This window comes from Felis catus, chromosome B2 (assembly GCF_018350175.1).
Source record: "Felis catus isolate Fca126 chromosome B2, F.catus_Fca126_mat1.0, whole genome shotgun sequence".
NCBI classification, from domain to species: domain Eukaryota; kingdom Metazoa; phylum Chordata; class Mammalia; order Carnivora; family Felidae; genus Felis; species Felis catus.
This window is the reverse complement of record NC_058372.1, coordinates 142,348,041-142,361,901: the sequence shown is the minus strand read 5'-3', so window position 1 is coordinate 142,361,901 and position 13,861 is coordinate 142,348,041. Positions and strand designations below refer to the sequence as shown.

Sequence of the window (13,861 nt, the reverse complement as noted above, 5' to 3'; positions counted from 1 at the left end):
ATCCCCTAGGCCACCAAGAAAAACCCAGCTCTATGTGAAAGGCAAATCCCAGTCATCCTCCAAATTGCCGCATGGCTCTGAGAAGGGAAATGTGTTAAAGCAGCAGCCGGGGTCTAAATTCTATCCTTGGACTCATTCTGAACCTGCTTTGTAACTTGCTCTCTAGATCTTGTTTTTTTCCCATAATACATGGGGCTAAGTGAATCTGCAGTCAATCTAGTAAAGTTCTGTTTTAAAAGTGGGCTGACAAGTATCCAACCTTGTATAACACGGATTTTATTACTATGAGGCTGGAGAAATAGTCAATACTTCACTCAGGTTGGGGCCCTACTAGGAAAGGGTATGTTTATGTCTCAGATGGAAGTACATTCTCCTTCCCCCAACCCCATGCACCCTGAAACACTACCCCCAACAGATCTAAAGTTTCTTTCATGTGGGGCGCCTGGGTGGCTCAGTCAGTTAAGCAACCAACTTCGGCTCAGGTCATGATCTCATGCTTGTGAGTTCGAGTCCCATGTCAGGCTCTCTGCTGGCAGCTCAGAGCCTGGAGCCTGCTTCAGATTCTGTGTCTTCCCCTCTCTCTGCCTCTCCCATGTTCATGTTCTGTCTCTCAACAATAAATAAACGTTAAAAAAAATTGTTAAAGTTTCCTTCATGTGAAAATGGTTGTCTCCTTAAACAAACGACTGAATGAATGTGTGAATGTCTCTGGGAAGCATCATGTCTTATATCCTGTCTGGGACAAAATGAGAGCATTCCAAGTACCAATGGGGGTAGATGCCGATGGGGGACACAGTTAAAGATCTATTCCCCGGACCAGCAGCTCACAGGATGAACGTGCCCACAGTCACCAGAGAGGGGAGCAGTGCGAGGACAGAAGTCCTGCAGCAGTATGACCAAGTCTGATCTCCTACTATTTCACAATGTATTTTTCCTTTAAAAAAAAAAAAAAAAAGAGGAATGGGGTACTAGGGAAGTGCCATGGTCCTGAGTAGGCCAATGACGAATGCTGCTGTTGGTGACGGCCAGCATCAACATCAAAGGTTTCTGGCTTTTTGTGTGTGTATGTGGGAGGTGTGTCTGTCACATGTGTGGGAGATAAAACGCACTGCAAAAGTGAAGGAGGCTGGAGTCTGAAATCATCCCCACCAAGAGTCTGAAACCTTTCCTTAGGTCCAAATATTAAAAAACTAGATGCCAATTAATCTAAACTGCCATTGCTGTGAGACTTACAGGGGAAGACAGGTTCTTCTGAACTGAGAAAAGGAAGTTTCCCCCCAAAAGACAGAAGAGGGGCATGGACAGCAGCCCCATGTACTGGCCTGCATTACAGGCAAAACTAATCCTTTTCTCACACAACTAAAGCTACAGGTTTTAATGACATTAGGGATTTGAAACACCACAGATTAAGTTATAGTAATAGCACAGCATTTCTCATCTCCAGCTCTCTTTATTCTTGCTAAGCAGCTAAGCCCCACAACTCCCTAGGGACATGAAAAGGGTCATTTCATGTCTAGCGAAACCTAAGCCAACGGAGCTTCATCCACCTGCGCGGTGATTCTGAGAAAAGGGATGGCAGAGGGAAGACAGCCGAATCAAGACCAGACGTCAGGCTGCCCTGCCTTGTGCTTCACCGGAGCTCTTCCCAGTGGGTCAGGGCGCTGCACCTGTGGTGGACTTCACCCTCCTCCTCCGGCCTCCTACCTTGGGGTGGGGAGTAGTCGTCTGAGTCCGTGTCGCTCTCGCTGCTGTCCTCCACCAGGAAGGCGGGGCAGTTCCAGGACATGCTGAGGATGCCGTCGGACTCGTGCAGGAGCACGTGGGCCAGCATCCTGCCGTGGCAGTCCATGACGATCACCTGCCCGTCGGCCGTGCCAAACAGCACCTGCAACCAAGGACGGGAACCCTTGACGGACCAGGAGAAAGGACTGCGGTTTCTGGCAAAACTCATCACCTTAACTTGTTAAGATGTATAAAATATATGTAGGACTCAAAAAACAGAGCAGTTAAGTAGCTGAGGTGATACACAAAGCATTAAGTACCAGAAACTTAGCTGGCTATTAACTTGCAAGCATTTTAGTCCTCTAATACTGAAATGTGACTAATGGCAAAATAAACACATTTGTTATGGAGTATGGATATTTACAAATACCAGCAAAATCACTGTCTCTTTGCTGTTTTTGTTTTTTGCATGTTTTATTCTTTTGGTTGGAGGAGGATTAGGAAGAGGGTAATATTTATTTTTCTTGAATGAAAAAAAGCAGCAGCGGAGGTTTGGTAAGAATTTCTCAAATTGAGAAGAAAAACTTCAGGTGTGTGTTTGACCAAGGAGAAAATGTATTTGGTTATATAAGCAGGTTATCTAACCACATTTGGAAAAGATGCTCCTGAAATAGTTTGTCTAATGTTTTATTTGACTAAGAGAAACAGTCTTTTGTATTAATAATTAATGTTATAATGTATTAACAGTATTAACACATTCACTGAGTGCTTACTTTGTGCTAAGCACTATACTAAGAGCTTTACCTCACATATTGTCAAACTAATCCTGGGAGTTAAGTACCAGCACTGTTGATAGAGAGCTCAGATGGGCCTGACACCCTCACTTCACCTGGTCTGGGGCGCACACGCAGGAATGTGCTGGGGGTGCAGGCAAGTGCATGGGCAGAGCTGAAGCCACAGGCAGGGCAGAGGAGAGGTTAGCCCCCCTTCATCGGAGCAACAGAGGCACCATCTCACAGCTGCTGGAAGCCCCCTGACATGAGCTGTGTCTTCTAGCTGGATGACCGACCCCACGGGAAGCAGGACCTCCAGGGGGAGCACACCATGTTCTCTTCTGTTTTGTGTGGTGGTAGTTTCTGCATCTGTTGGCATTTAAAACTTTGTATCTTTTGTGTTTAATGAGATCCTTGTGTCCATCAGCAACTGATCAGGAGAAGCATGCAAAGTCTTTCCATCTTACAGATGCAGAAACAACCTGAGAGGTCAAGTTAGTTGACAAGGCCATTAGGTGATCAGACCACCGGGCTCTCTTACTGGAAAGACTAGGATTTACACAGAGAGAAAGTTATTTAGGGTGTGTTAGGTCCTTGCCTCCTTTTGCCATTAAGATTTTGACATTAAGCTCCCTGGGGGCAAAGACTGTCCACAGCTATCTCCCTGGCACCTAACAACTTTGGGTACAGAGGGCACTTAATAATATTTATTACTAAATAAAGTCAGTGACCATCAAAAGGCATTTTTAGTACATGAATCCTGACTATTAAGATAGATTAATTGCAGGGGAAGATATATTTCATTTAAGTAGTAAAACACTCACAGAATTTACAGAGCTGCTTTAGAATAAATCAACTGTCCATCAAACATTCCTTTAGAAACGCCTGGGTGGCTTAGTCAGTTGAGCATCCGACTTCGGCTCAGGTCATGATCTCACGGTTTGGGAGTTCAAGCCCCACATTGGGCTTGCTACAATCTGTGCAGAGCCCACTTTGGATTCTTTGCCTCCCTCTTTCTCTGTCCCTCCCCGGCTCACACTCTCTTAAAAATAAACAAACATTAAAAAAATATTCCTTTAAACATGTCTGTATTTTAATGAATGAAAATTTTAAAAAAGGCTCAAACCGTTTTCTCCAGGGGCAATAAGGAATCTATTACTGCACTGGGCTTAAATAAAAAACACACCAACTACTAGGAATACAATAAAACACTTTAGAAGAAGCTGAGTTTTTGGCTAGCAATGGAGAAAACTAGTATCTGCTGGCACGTCTGCAAAGCCCTCGTGCAGCACTGGCACAGGGATCAAGACACTGGGGGTGGTCAGACCTGCTAAAGCCCTGGAAGAGGCACCTGCTGAATGAGCTTGGTAGGCAGTTTTCAATGGTGATAAATATGGAATGTGACTTCTTGTAGCTTTAACTGAGATGTAAATTTATGTATTTCCAAGGAAAAAGATGTGTGGGAACCTATCAGGCCAATATCATGGGTGATGTCCCCAGGAAGCAGGCTGTTTTTGTCCCCCTTCCCACATTCTCCTTAATTTGCTCACGTATGTTTTGAAGAGCAGCCATGCCTTGGTGCTGGGTGAAGGGGTTATTTGATATAATTTATGACTTCTGTTTCTAATAAAGATAGCTCATTGGCAGGCCACAGCCAGCAGCAGTTACTTTTCACAAGTACCCAGAATTAATATGTACCAATCCCAAACAAGTTTCCACCCCTGCTCTTATGGGTTCACATTACCCTGGTCTTCCACTGGTGCAATCATCACTATTTTCATACCTTTCTGTGCAATATTTCACTTCTGACTCCCATGCTAGACTGTAAGCTTTTCAGGGCATGGCCCATATGTGCTCTGCTCACTACTATCTCCCCAGGGACTGTCATAGTTGATGTCACATGGCAGTAAGTATTTGTGAAGGGAGGGAGGAAATGCCTCTGCATTGAAGGATATTTTGAGCAATGCTCACATTTTTCCATTTTAGAGAAGAACAGATACCAGACAATAGAATAGACATCTAATTTCTGAATAAAGGATGGGTGACTTAGTGAGGCATCAGTGTTCAACATTACACTAAAGCCAGCCCCCAAATTCCCTGCCATGAATCAATTCCAACTATAGCTCTCCTGGGAAGATAACGCACTATTAAGATCAGAGAGAAGGAAAAAAACAGCACTAACAGTCTAGTTGTCAAGCGGTGATGGAGGAAGTTACTCTGTTTGGGAAGAAGTATGTCACAGATAACTCGAGAACACTGATACAACATGAAATCAGATTTTTAAAAAATCTCTTCTATTTCAAGTTCTTTTCATGCCTAAACACTTCCAATGAGACAAAGCTTATGTGAGCAAAGGCCTGTAAGAGAATAAGCCAGAGAAGTCTAATAATAATGAATACACAAACAGGCACATGGGTCAATCTCTGCTTCTACTTCCTAATTCTGGTGCTTTAGATAGGTTGGTGCTGGCTCCTCCTTCCCAGCTGTGTCTCTTCTTCTAAGCTTGGTCCTGGGCGGTCTTCCCTCTCTAGGAGATCACAGTTGTGTTCATGGCTTCAAAGATCCTGTCCAAGGCTGGCTCGTGCTCAAGCCTCTCCCCTAAGCTCCAGACTCCCGCATCAGACTGACTACCTGCCATCTACACCTGGATGTGCAAAAGGCCCTTCAGAACCAACATGTCCCAGATGAAATGCATGACTTCATCCTTTCCCCAACCTACACACACACACACACACACACACACACACACACACACACACAGAGCCAGGTCCTCCTGCAGCAAAGACTGTGGCTTGTGTTTTATCTCCAATGTCTAGTACAGTGTCTGGTATAGAACAGGTGCTCAGACATCATGTGTGAAGGCTTTGGGGACCTACCACATAGAATTAATCTCATTCTAACCATGCCCCCCACAGCACTTTCAACTTCGCTGTTTTTGCATACCTCTTTCCCGTTAAACCGTGAGCTTCTTGAGGACAGGTCTGCACCCCCAGGTTCTCATATGTTGCTGGTCATAAGCAAAAATGTTCAGGGACTATTAATAAACATATTTCTGCCCAAAGCTTTGGCCTTTACTCAAATTTTCCTACAAATGAAGCAAAAAATTCTTTCCTTTCTGTTTTAAACTATCAAATCCTCTCATAAAACTGGCCTCCAAAATACTTGCAATAATGGATAAAGTAAATTTCTGTCTCATATTTTTCCTGCTGTTTTCTCTGTTGGATTGCAGGCTTCATGTCGGGGCAGGGACAATATTCCCTCTGTTACAGGTACACCAAGAACCAAACAAGCTGGGAGAAAGCTGGTCCTCAGGCCACACCTGTTCAATGGCTGTCCCTCACTTCAGGCAGTGTTTAGTAACCGTGTACTCCATTCTAAACTATTTTTAGATGTAATTATTTTAAAATATAACACAATTATTACCAGTAATTTAAAATGAACCAAGCCACAAAACAAAGGTGGTAGGAAAAAAGATATAAAATCATTCACAAGATTTACGTTTTGGAACCAGTGATATGTCATCACTATTTTTATTTTGGGAGACCAGTATTCATCTAAATTCTTGAATAAAAACCATATTAGGAAGTTTCAACTATAAAAATACACACTTCTGTAAATGCTCACCTCTTTTGTAGCAGAGTTTAACTAGTAGCCATTGGAACTAGTTCCAGAAGGAATTGACCTTTTTGTCCATTTGCTTTTGTGATTTAAAACTAGGGGGGCAGATAACAAAGTGATTATACATTCCTACCAGTAACCTCCACCCTGTTGGTGGCAAATGTCTAAATGTGCCACTGTGGAGACAGGAATGAAGGGACCATGTCCCTTTGCTCTTTAGAAGGTATTCAGAAATACCACTGAAGTCAAAATTTATTTTTGAAAGACCTCCCTATTGGGGTTTCAGAGCACTACCTTTCAAATGCTTCAAGACAGACTGGAATATTTTGCAACTAAAGAGTCACTGAAATCAGACAGTTGTAAATGACAGAATTTCTCAACTGATTAAGAGTATTTCCTGGAGTTTTTGTTTTAAAGATGAAATGTAATTTCACAGTTGACTATATCAATAATTTCTAAAACAGACATTTTAAGACTTATTCTAGGGCACTTGGGTTGCTCAGTCGGTTGAGTGTCCAACTCTTGACTTTGGCTCAGGTCATGATCTCACGGTTCATGAGATGGAGTCCAGCATCGGGCTCTGTGCTGACAGCGCAGTGCCTACTTGGGATTCTCTCTCTCTCCTCTCTCTCTGCCCCTCCCCTACTCATGAGTACTCTCTCAAAAATAAATAAGCATTAAAAAAAAAAGACTTATTCTGATAAATATGGGAAAGAAACCCCACTAAAAATATCTACAATAAAAAATTTGTACCTTTGGGTTAAACACGTAATTTTGGTCTTTGCACTGCTTCACTGCAGAACAACCTCTTACAAAGAAACTCATAAAGGTGACACACTATCCTATGTTTAAAGAGTTTCAGAGAAGGAAAGACTTTCTGCCCCAGGCATCAATTTTGATGTTAAGTAATTCCCACTGTTAGAACATTCTTCTCCAAAACTTTCAGGCTCCATTTTTAAGTTTATTCACCCTTCTAAGATGCCCACACATGTTTCTGGGGTGGAGGGAAATGGTCTGAGTACACGTCTAATTAAAACACACATTTAACTAGAATATCTCCAGAAATCATTGGAAATAGCATTATCTCTGGGGAAACAGAACTAGGTGGCTTGGGGATGGTAGAGGAAATGGGAATTTTCATCATATATCCTTTTGAATGTTTAAAATTTTACACCATGTGAATACAGTATTAAAAATATATTTAAATATGCACTGAATGAGGTAGAGAAAAGTGTTGCAGGAATACAGCCCTTTATCAGGTCTTTGGAGTAGGGTGAAAATGTGAGATCATGATCGGAGCTGAAGTTGGACACTTAACCGCCTGAGCCACCCAGGCACCCCTAAGATCATATCATGTATAAACAGATACTTCTACTTTTTCCTTTCCTAGTCAAATGCCTTTTATTTCTTTTTCTTGCCTAATTGCTCTTAAATTTCCAGTACCATGTTGAATAGAAATGGAGAGAGTGGTCATACTTGCCTTGTTCCTGATCGCAGAGCTAAAACTTTCAGTTTTTCACTGTTAAGCATGATATGAGCTGTGAGATCTTCATATATGGCTTTTACCATGTTGAAGTAATTTCCTTCTATTCTTAGTTTAGAAATTTTTATTATGCAAGTGTGTTGAATTTCATCAAATATTTTTTCTGCATCTATGGAGGGGATCATATGGTTCTTATCCTATATTCTGCTAATGTGGTGTATCACATTAGTTGATTTTCGTATTTTGTACATCCTTGCCTACCAGGAATAAATCCCACTTGCCTACTGTGTATTATCCTTTTAATTTGCTGCTTAATTCAGTTTACTAGTATTTTGTTGAGGATTTTTGCATCTATATTCATCAAGGATATTGGTCTGTAATTTTCTTCTAGTGTTTTTGTCAAGCTTTGGTATTAGGGTAATGCTAGCCTCTTAAAATAAGCTTGGAAGTATTCCCTGCTCTTCAAGTTTGGGGGAGAGAGAGAGAGAAAGAATGGTGTTAATTCTTTGAATGTTTGGCAGAATTCACCAATTAAGCCATCTGGTGCTGGCATTTTCTTTCCTGTGAGGTTTTTGATTACTGATTCAATCTTGTTGCTAGTTATAGGTCTGCTCAGATTTCCTATTTCTTTATGATTCAGTCTTGGTAAGTTGTATGTTTCTAGGAATTTACCCATTTCTTTTAGGTTATCCAAATTGTTGGCATGGAACTGTTCACAGTAATTTCTAATGATCCTTATTTCAGTGGCATTAGTTGTATTATCTCCTCTCACATTTTTTTTTTTTAAGATTTATTTTTAAGTAATCTCTACACTCAATCTGGGGCTCAAACTTACAACCCAGACAGAGATTAAGAGTCACACATTCGGGGCGCCTGGGTGGCTCAGTTGGTTAAGCGTCCAACTTCAGCTCAGGTTACGATCTCACGGTCCGGGAGTTCAAGCCCCGCGTCGGGCTCTGGGCTGATGGCTCGGATCCTGGAGCCTGCTTCCGATTCTGTGTCTCCCTCTCTCTCTGCCCCTCCCCCGTCCATGCTCTGTCTCTGTCTCAAAAATAAATAAACGTTAAAAAAAAAAAATTGTCACACATTCTACTGAATGAGCCAGCCAGGGGACCCTCCTCTTTCATTTCTGATTTTTTTGTTTTGTTTGTTTTCATTTAATTTTACCTGAGTCATCTCTTTTTTAACTTAGTCTAAAGTTTTGTCAGTTTTATTGATCTTTTCAAAAAATCAACTCTTAGTTTCATTTTTTTATTTTTCTATTTTCCATTTCATTTTATTTTTGCTTGAAACCTTAGTATTTCCTTCCTCTGCTAACTTGGCCTGAGTCTGTTCTTTTTCTAGTTCCTTGAGTTGTAAAGTTAGATTGTTTCAGATCTTTCTTCTTTTCTTTATTGTCAGTATTTATTGATATAAATGTCCCTCTGAGTGCAACTTTTGCTGCATCCCGTAAGTTTTGGCAGGTTGTGTTTTCATTTTCATTAGTTTCAAGGTATTTTCTAATTTTCCTTTCAGTTTCCTCACTGGCCCATTTGGTTAATCAGGGGTACGTTCTTAAATTTTCACATATTTGTGAATTTTCCAATATTACCTATACTATTCACTTCTAGTTTCATTCCATTGTGATTGAAAAAGACACCTAATTTCAATTTTCTTAAATTTGTTAAGACATGTTTTGTGACCCAACACATGATCTATTCTGGAGAAAGTTCTTCGTGTGCTTCAGAAGAATGTATGTTCTGCTTCTGTTGAGTGAAATGTTCTACATAGGTCTGTTAGGTCCACTTGGTTTATAGCGTTGTTAAAGTCCACTGCTTCTTTATGGATTTTCTGTCTGGATATACTGTCTGGTACTGAAAGAGGAGCCGTGAACTCTCCTACCATTACAATATATATTGCTGCTTATTTCTCCTTTCAGTGCTGTCAATGTTTGCTTCATCAGTGTTTTATGTATTTAGGTTCTCTGATGTTCCATGCATATATAATTGTTCTATCTTCCAAGTGAATTGACCCTTTTTCCATTATATAACGTCTTTGTCTCTTGTGACAGTTTCTGACAAAGTCTATTTTGTCTGATATAAATACAGTCACCGTTGCTGTCTTTTGGTTAACATGTGCGTGGAATGATCTTTTTCCATCCTTTTACTTTCAGCATACATATGACCCTAAATCTAAAGTGAGTCTCCTACAGGCAACATATGGTTGGACCTTGGCTTTTTTAATCCATTCAGCTACTCCACGTCTTCTTACTGGGAAGTTTAATTCATTTACATTTAAAGTAATTATTGATAAGAAAGAACTTACTATTGCCATCTTGTTCATTGTTTTATGCCAATCTTATAGTCGTTTTGTCCTTCTTTTCCTCTCTTGCTCACTCTGCACTGGGCCAGGGGGAGAGGCTGTAATGAGTACTGCCATACTAATTCAAACACTATCTCAGTGGCCCCCGGCATGCTGTTAGCTCTTTGAGGCAGGTGAGATGGAAGCCAGTGCCTCAGCTGCACCCAGAAAAAAATCAGAATGTTGCACGTATAGTTCAGTTCTTCCCTTTTCTTCCTAGGAAGAAGCTGAGAGCTGGGGTTTTTCTCTCAGTCCTATTATACTTTGCTGGGAGTAGTGATTATGGCAAGAGGGTATCTTGAATTTTCCTACCAGCTTTGATGTGGCTGATTTCACATTTAACCAGGGGTGCAGGAGTCTTTCAACTAGTTTCTGGATTTTTTACAAAGGGAGCTGGTCTGTGTATTATTGATTTGGTGTATTTGCTAATAAGGAAAGGAGGGTCCAGGGCTTGCTATTCAGACACCTTGCTCATGCTGCTCCTGCCCAACATATTCTTTAAAAGACGTACCTAATAATCCATTTATATGAATAACTGCCTCCCATCTTTCATTCTTAAATTATATTGTTAAATATCAATTTCAAGAAAGGTTTTTTTATTTAATATATTTTATAAACTATCTATACTGTGTGCTCTGTACAGTGATTCATCAATGATATGTGTCCAGAGAAAACAAAGAGCAACGTAATTTTTAAACATCTTAATTACCATTTTCAGTCAACCAAAATAGCATTGACAAAGAAAGTATAAACACAGTAGCTGCACCTGTTTTTGCTAAAGAAAGCTATTTTCTCCTATAAAGAGCTCAACAGAACGTCCAGAATAACAAAAAGGAAAAACCAAAAAAAAAAAAAAAAAACCAAACAGTATCAGTAGTTGGAAAAAGATAGCCATGAAGGGTGGGAGGCCATCTGATTTCCTTTCCTAAGTAGGTTTCCATTATTTTCCTTGTTACTCACATCCTCCCTGCCTATTTTGGCAAAAACCATTCTTATATGTGTTCCATTTAGGGCTTAAGATAAAATGGGTTTCCCTTTTGTAGTATACACTAATAAAAAGTCATGAGAAAATCTAATGGAGGGGCAAGAAAGAAAATCACTCTTTCCAGTGGTTTAAATTTAAATCTAATTTCAAAGTTGTTCCCACAAACTGCTAGGTAGGAGCTCTACTCCATAGGTCCTTTAACCTACTTACAGTCCAGTCACAACTGAGGGTCTTCACCATAGAAACGGATCACTGTGATGTTATTCTAGCGAGTTGGTGGATATTAAACAATAATGATAAATTATTTGAGTACAAGAACTTGTGTGAGAGAGATCTCCATGTTTCTTTCTTGTTGTGCTGAACACAATGGCTTTAAAATCTTTCCAGTGAAGCTAAACCAATATAGCACCTATAATTATTACCTTAAAGGTCCAGATAGAGGACTAGGCACAGTCAGTGGAGTCACTCCAAACACCAGCACTTAATGGGCCAGCAAAGGGAAATATTTTCTCATGGTGAATAAACCGTCTTTGCAAATAATATACTGTGATTCTTTTTAATTTGGTTTCGTTAAATTTGACTTTTATTCTAGCAAAGAGTTGGCATCATCTATGAGGTAGTCATTAGTTGTATGTCAACTATCAGCCATTTACATTTATACAACATCACTTTTTTAGCTGAGAAAGCAGAGTTTTTACATTACTTTTTAAAGTTTCCTTTATAAATCTTTTCCTATCTTATAGTGTAAGACAAAGTAAAACTTCAGAATGAATATCCATCTCCTCTGATTCAACAGATGTCCTCCTTTAAAGCCATGGGCTAATCCAAGTACCAGACAAGTTATTTACTGCAATCTGACAAGAGCCTTCTTCAAATTAAAGAGGAGGTGTGAGCATGGCTCTGTGGCTATGGAAGGAAATGCCACATTCTGAAGAGGTTTATAATGAAGTAATTCATGCTATTAGGGATTTACTTTAAGTACAGCAAGTTAAAAAAAAAAAGAATAAAGGGATAAAAAAGCAAATGTGGCAAAATATACAAAGGTTCTTTATTCTATTTACTATTTTTTTTAATAAAGGAGGAATTGATTTTATTTCTTTTTAAAAAATATTTGTTATTGAGAGAGAGACAGAGAGACAGAGAGAGAGACAGAGAGAGACAGAGAGGGTGCGCACATAAGTAGGGGAGGGGAAGAGAGAAGAGGGAGACACAGAATCCAAAGCCAGCTTCAGGCTCTGAGCCATCGGCACACAGCCAGATGCGGGGCTTGAACTCACAAACCGTGAGATCATGACCTGAGCTGAAGTCAGACGCTCAACAGACTGAGCCACCCAGGCGCCCCTCTATTTATTTTTGATATGCTACTGATTTTTTTCTAATCAAAGTTTAAAAACTACCTAATTAAAAAAACTCTACAGGATTATTTATCACTTAGAATACCGGGGAATTAGCAAATCTTCTTGAGTTCCATCTTGGTACTTCAATCATAACCTTACACTTAAAAAGTAAACGAATAATTACGGTTGTCAACTGACTAATGTGTTAAAGTTTTCATTAGTATCTATGCTAGTCTCTTTTTCATCAATTACTATCTTTGAAAAGATGTCGTATAGTAACGATGTAAAATTTGTAGTTTGTAAATTCTTTGAACTACATCAATTAAAAGGCCTGCACTGACCTTTAATGACCCTGCTACACTACCTACCCCAGTCCTGACTGCACTCTCCTCCAAATGGGAAATAAGCGTCGTATGTTTTGCAAAGTGTGTACATAAAAACAAAAGGTACGATGGGTACTTTCAGTGATTTTTCTCGTTGCTGTCCCCCTTGTGGCACCAGCAGGATTTAAAGGTGGTGTACAAACACTGCTGGACTTGGGATCACCGATCACATCAGCAGATGCCACAGATCAGATCAGAAGGAACCACATGATGTGAAAAATTTCCTTTCAGCTGCCAAGAAGAGGCTTGGGATCTACCCTTTGTATGCAAAAGCAAAAAGAATACACCTTCCCTCTTCCTAGGTCAAAAAACACAAAAACAACAAAATGATAACACACCAGAGCAGAGGGTAGAGGACATGATGTCGCCCCACTTATATTTGCTATTTAATTATTTAAGACCTCCTTCTTTGGGGGCGCCTGGGTGGCTCAGTTGGTTAAGTGTCCAAATTTGGCTCAGGTCCTGATCTCAACAGTCTGTGAGTTCGAGCCCCGCATTGGGCTCTGTGCCGACAGTTCAGAGCCTAGGGCCTACTTTGGATTCTGTGTCTCCCTTTCTCTCTGCCCCTCCTCTGCTCATGCTCTCTCTCTCAAAAATATACAAAACATTAAAAAAAGAGACCTCCTTCTTTTAAAAAGAGTTTTAGGGGCGCCTGGGTGGCGCAGTCGGTTAAGCGTCCGACTTCAGCCAGGTCACGATCTCGCGGTCCGTGAGTTCGAGCCCCGCGTCAGGCTCTTCTGGGCTGATGGCTCAGAGCCTGGAGCCTGTTTCTGATTCTGTGTCTCCCTCTCTCTCTGCCCCTCCCCCGTTCATGCTCTGTCTCTCTCTGTCCCAAAGATAAATAAACGTTGGAAAAAAAAAAAGAGTTTTAGTGTTTATAAACAAATATTACCTCTAGTCATGGAAAACTAAGCCTAGACATTTAGTAAAAAGATGTATTAGGTGAAGAATTCTCATTTCACACAAACAACTGCCTTCTTTAAAAAAATTTTTTTTCCAACGTTTATTGATTTTTGAGACAGAGAGAGACAGTGCATGAACGGGGGAGGGGCAGAGAGAGGGAGACACAGAATCTGAAACAGGCTCCAGGCTCCAAGCTGTCAGCACAGGGCCCGATGCGGGGCTCGAACTCACGGACCGCGAGATCATGACCTGAGCCGAAGTCGGACGCTTAACCAACTGAGCCACCCAGGCGCCCCCAAACAACTGCCTTCTAAACA

The 13,861-nt window shown here is 40.7% G+C and overlaps 1 protein-coding gene across 3 annotated transcripts in view; it reads right to left on the bottom strand.

Moving 5' to 3' along the window:
• The window catches only part of TULP4 (TUB like protein 4), a 242,158-nt gene that overhangs the window by 40,096 nt on the left and 188,201 nt on the right, over positions 1-13,861 (bottom strand). For all 3 annotated transcript variants that reach the window (XM_023254539.2, XM_023254540.2, XM_023254541.2), the window contains one exon: positions 1,705-1,885. In XM_023254539.2, the coding sequence (XP_023110307.1) occupies positions 1,705-1,885 (181 nt within the window). The remainder of the gene's footprint in view (positions 1-1,704; positions 1,886-13,861) is intronic.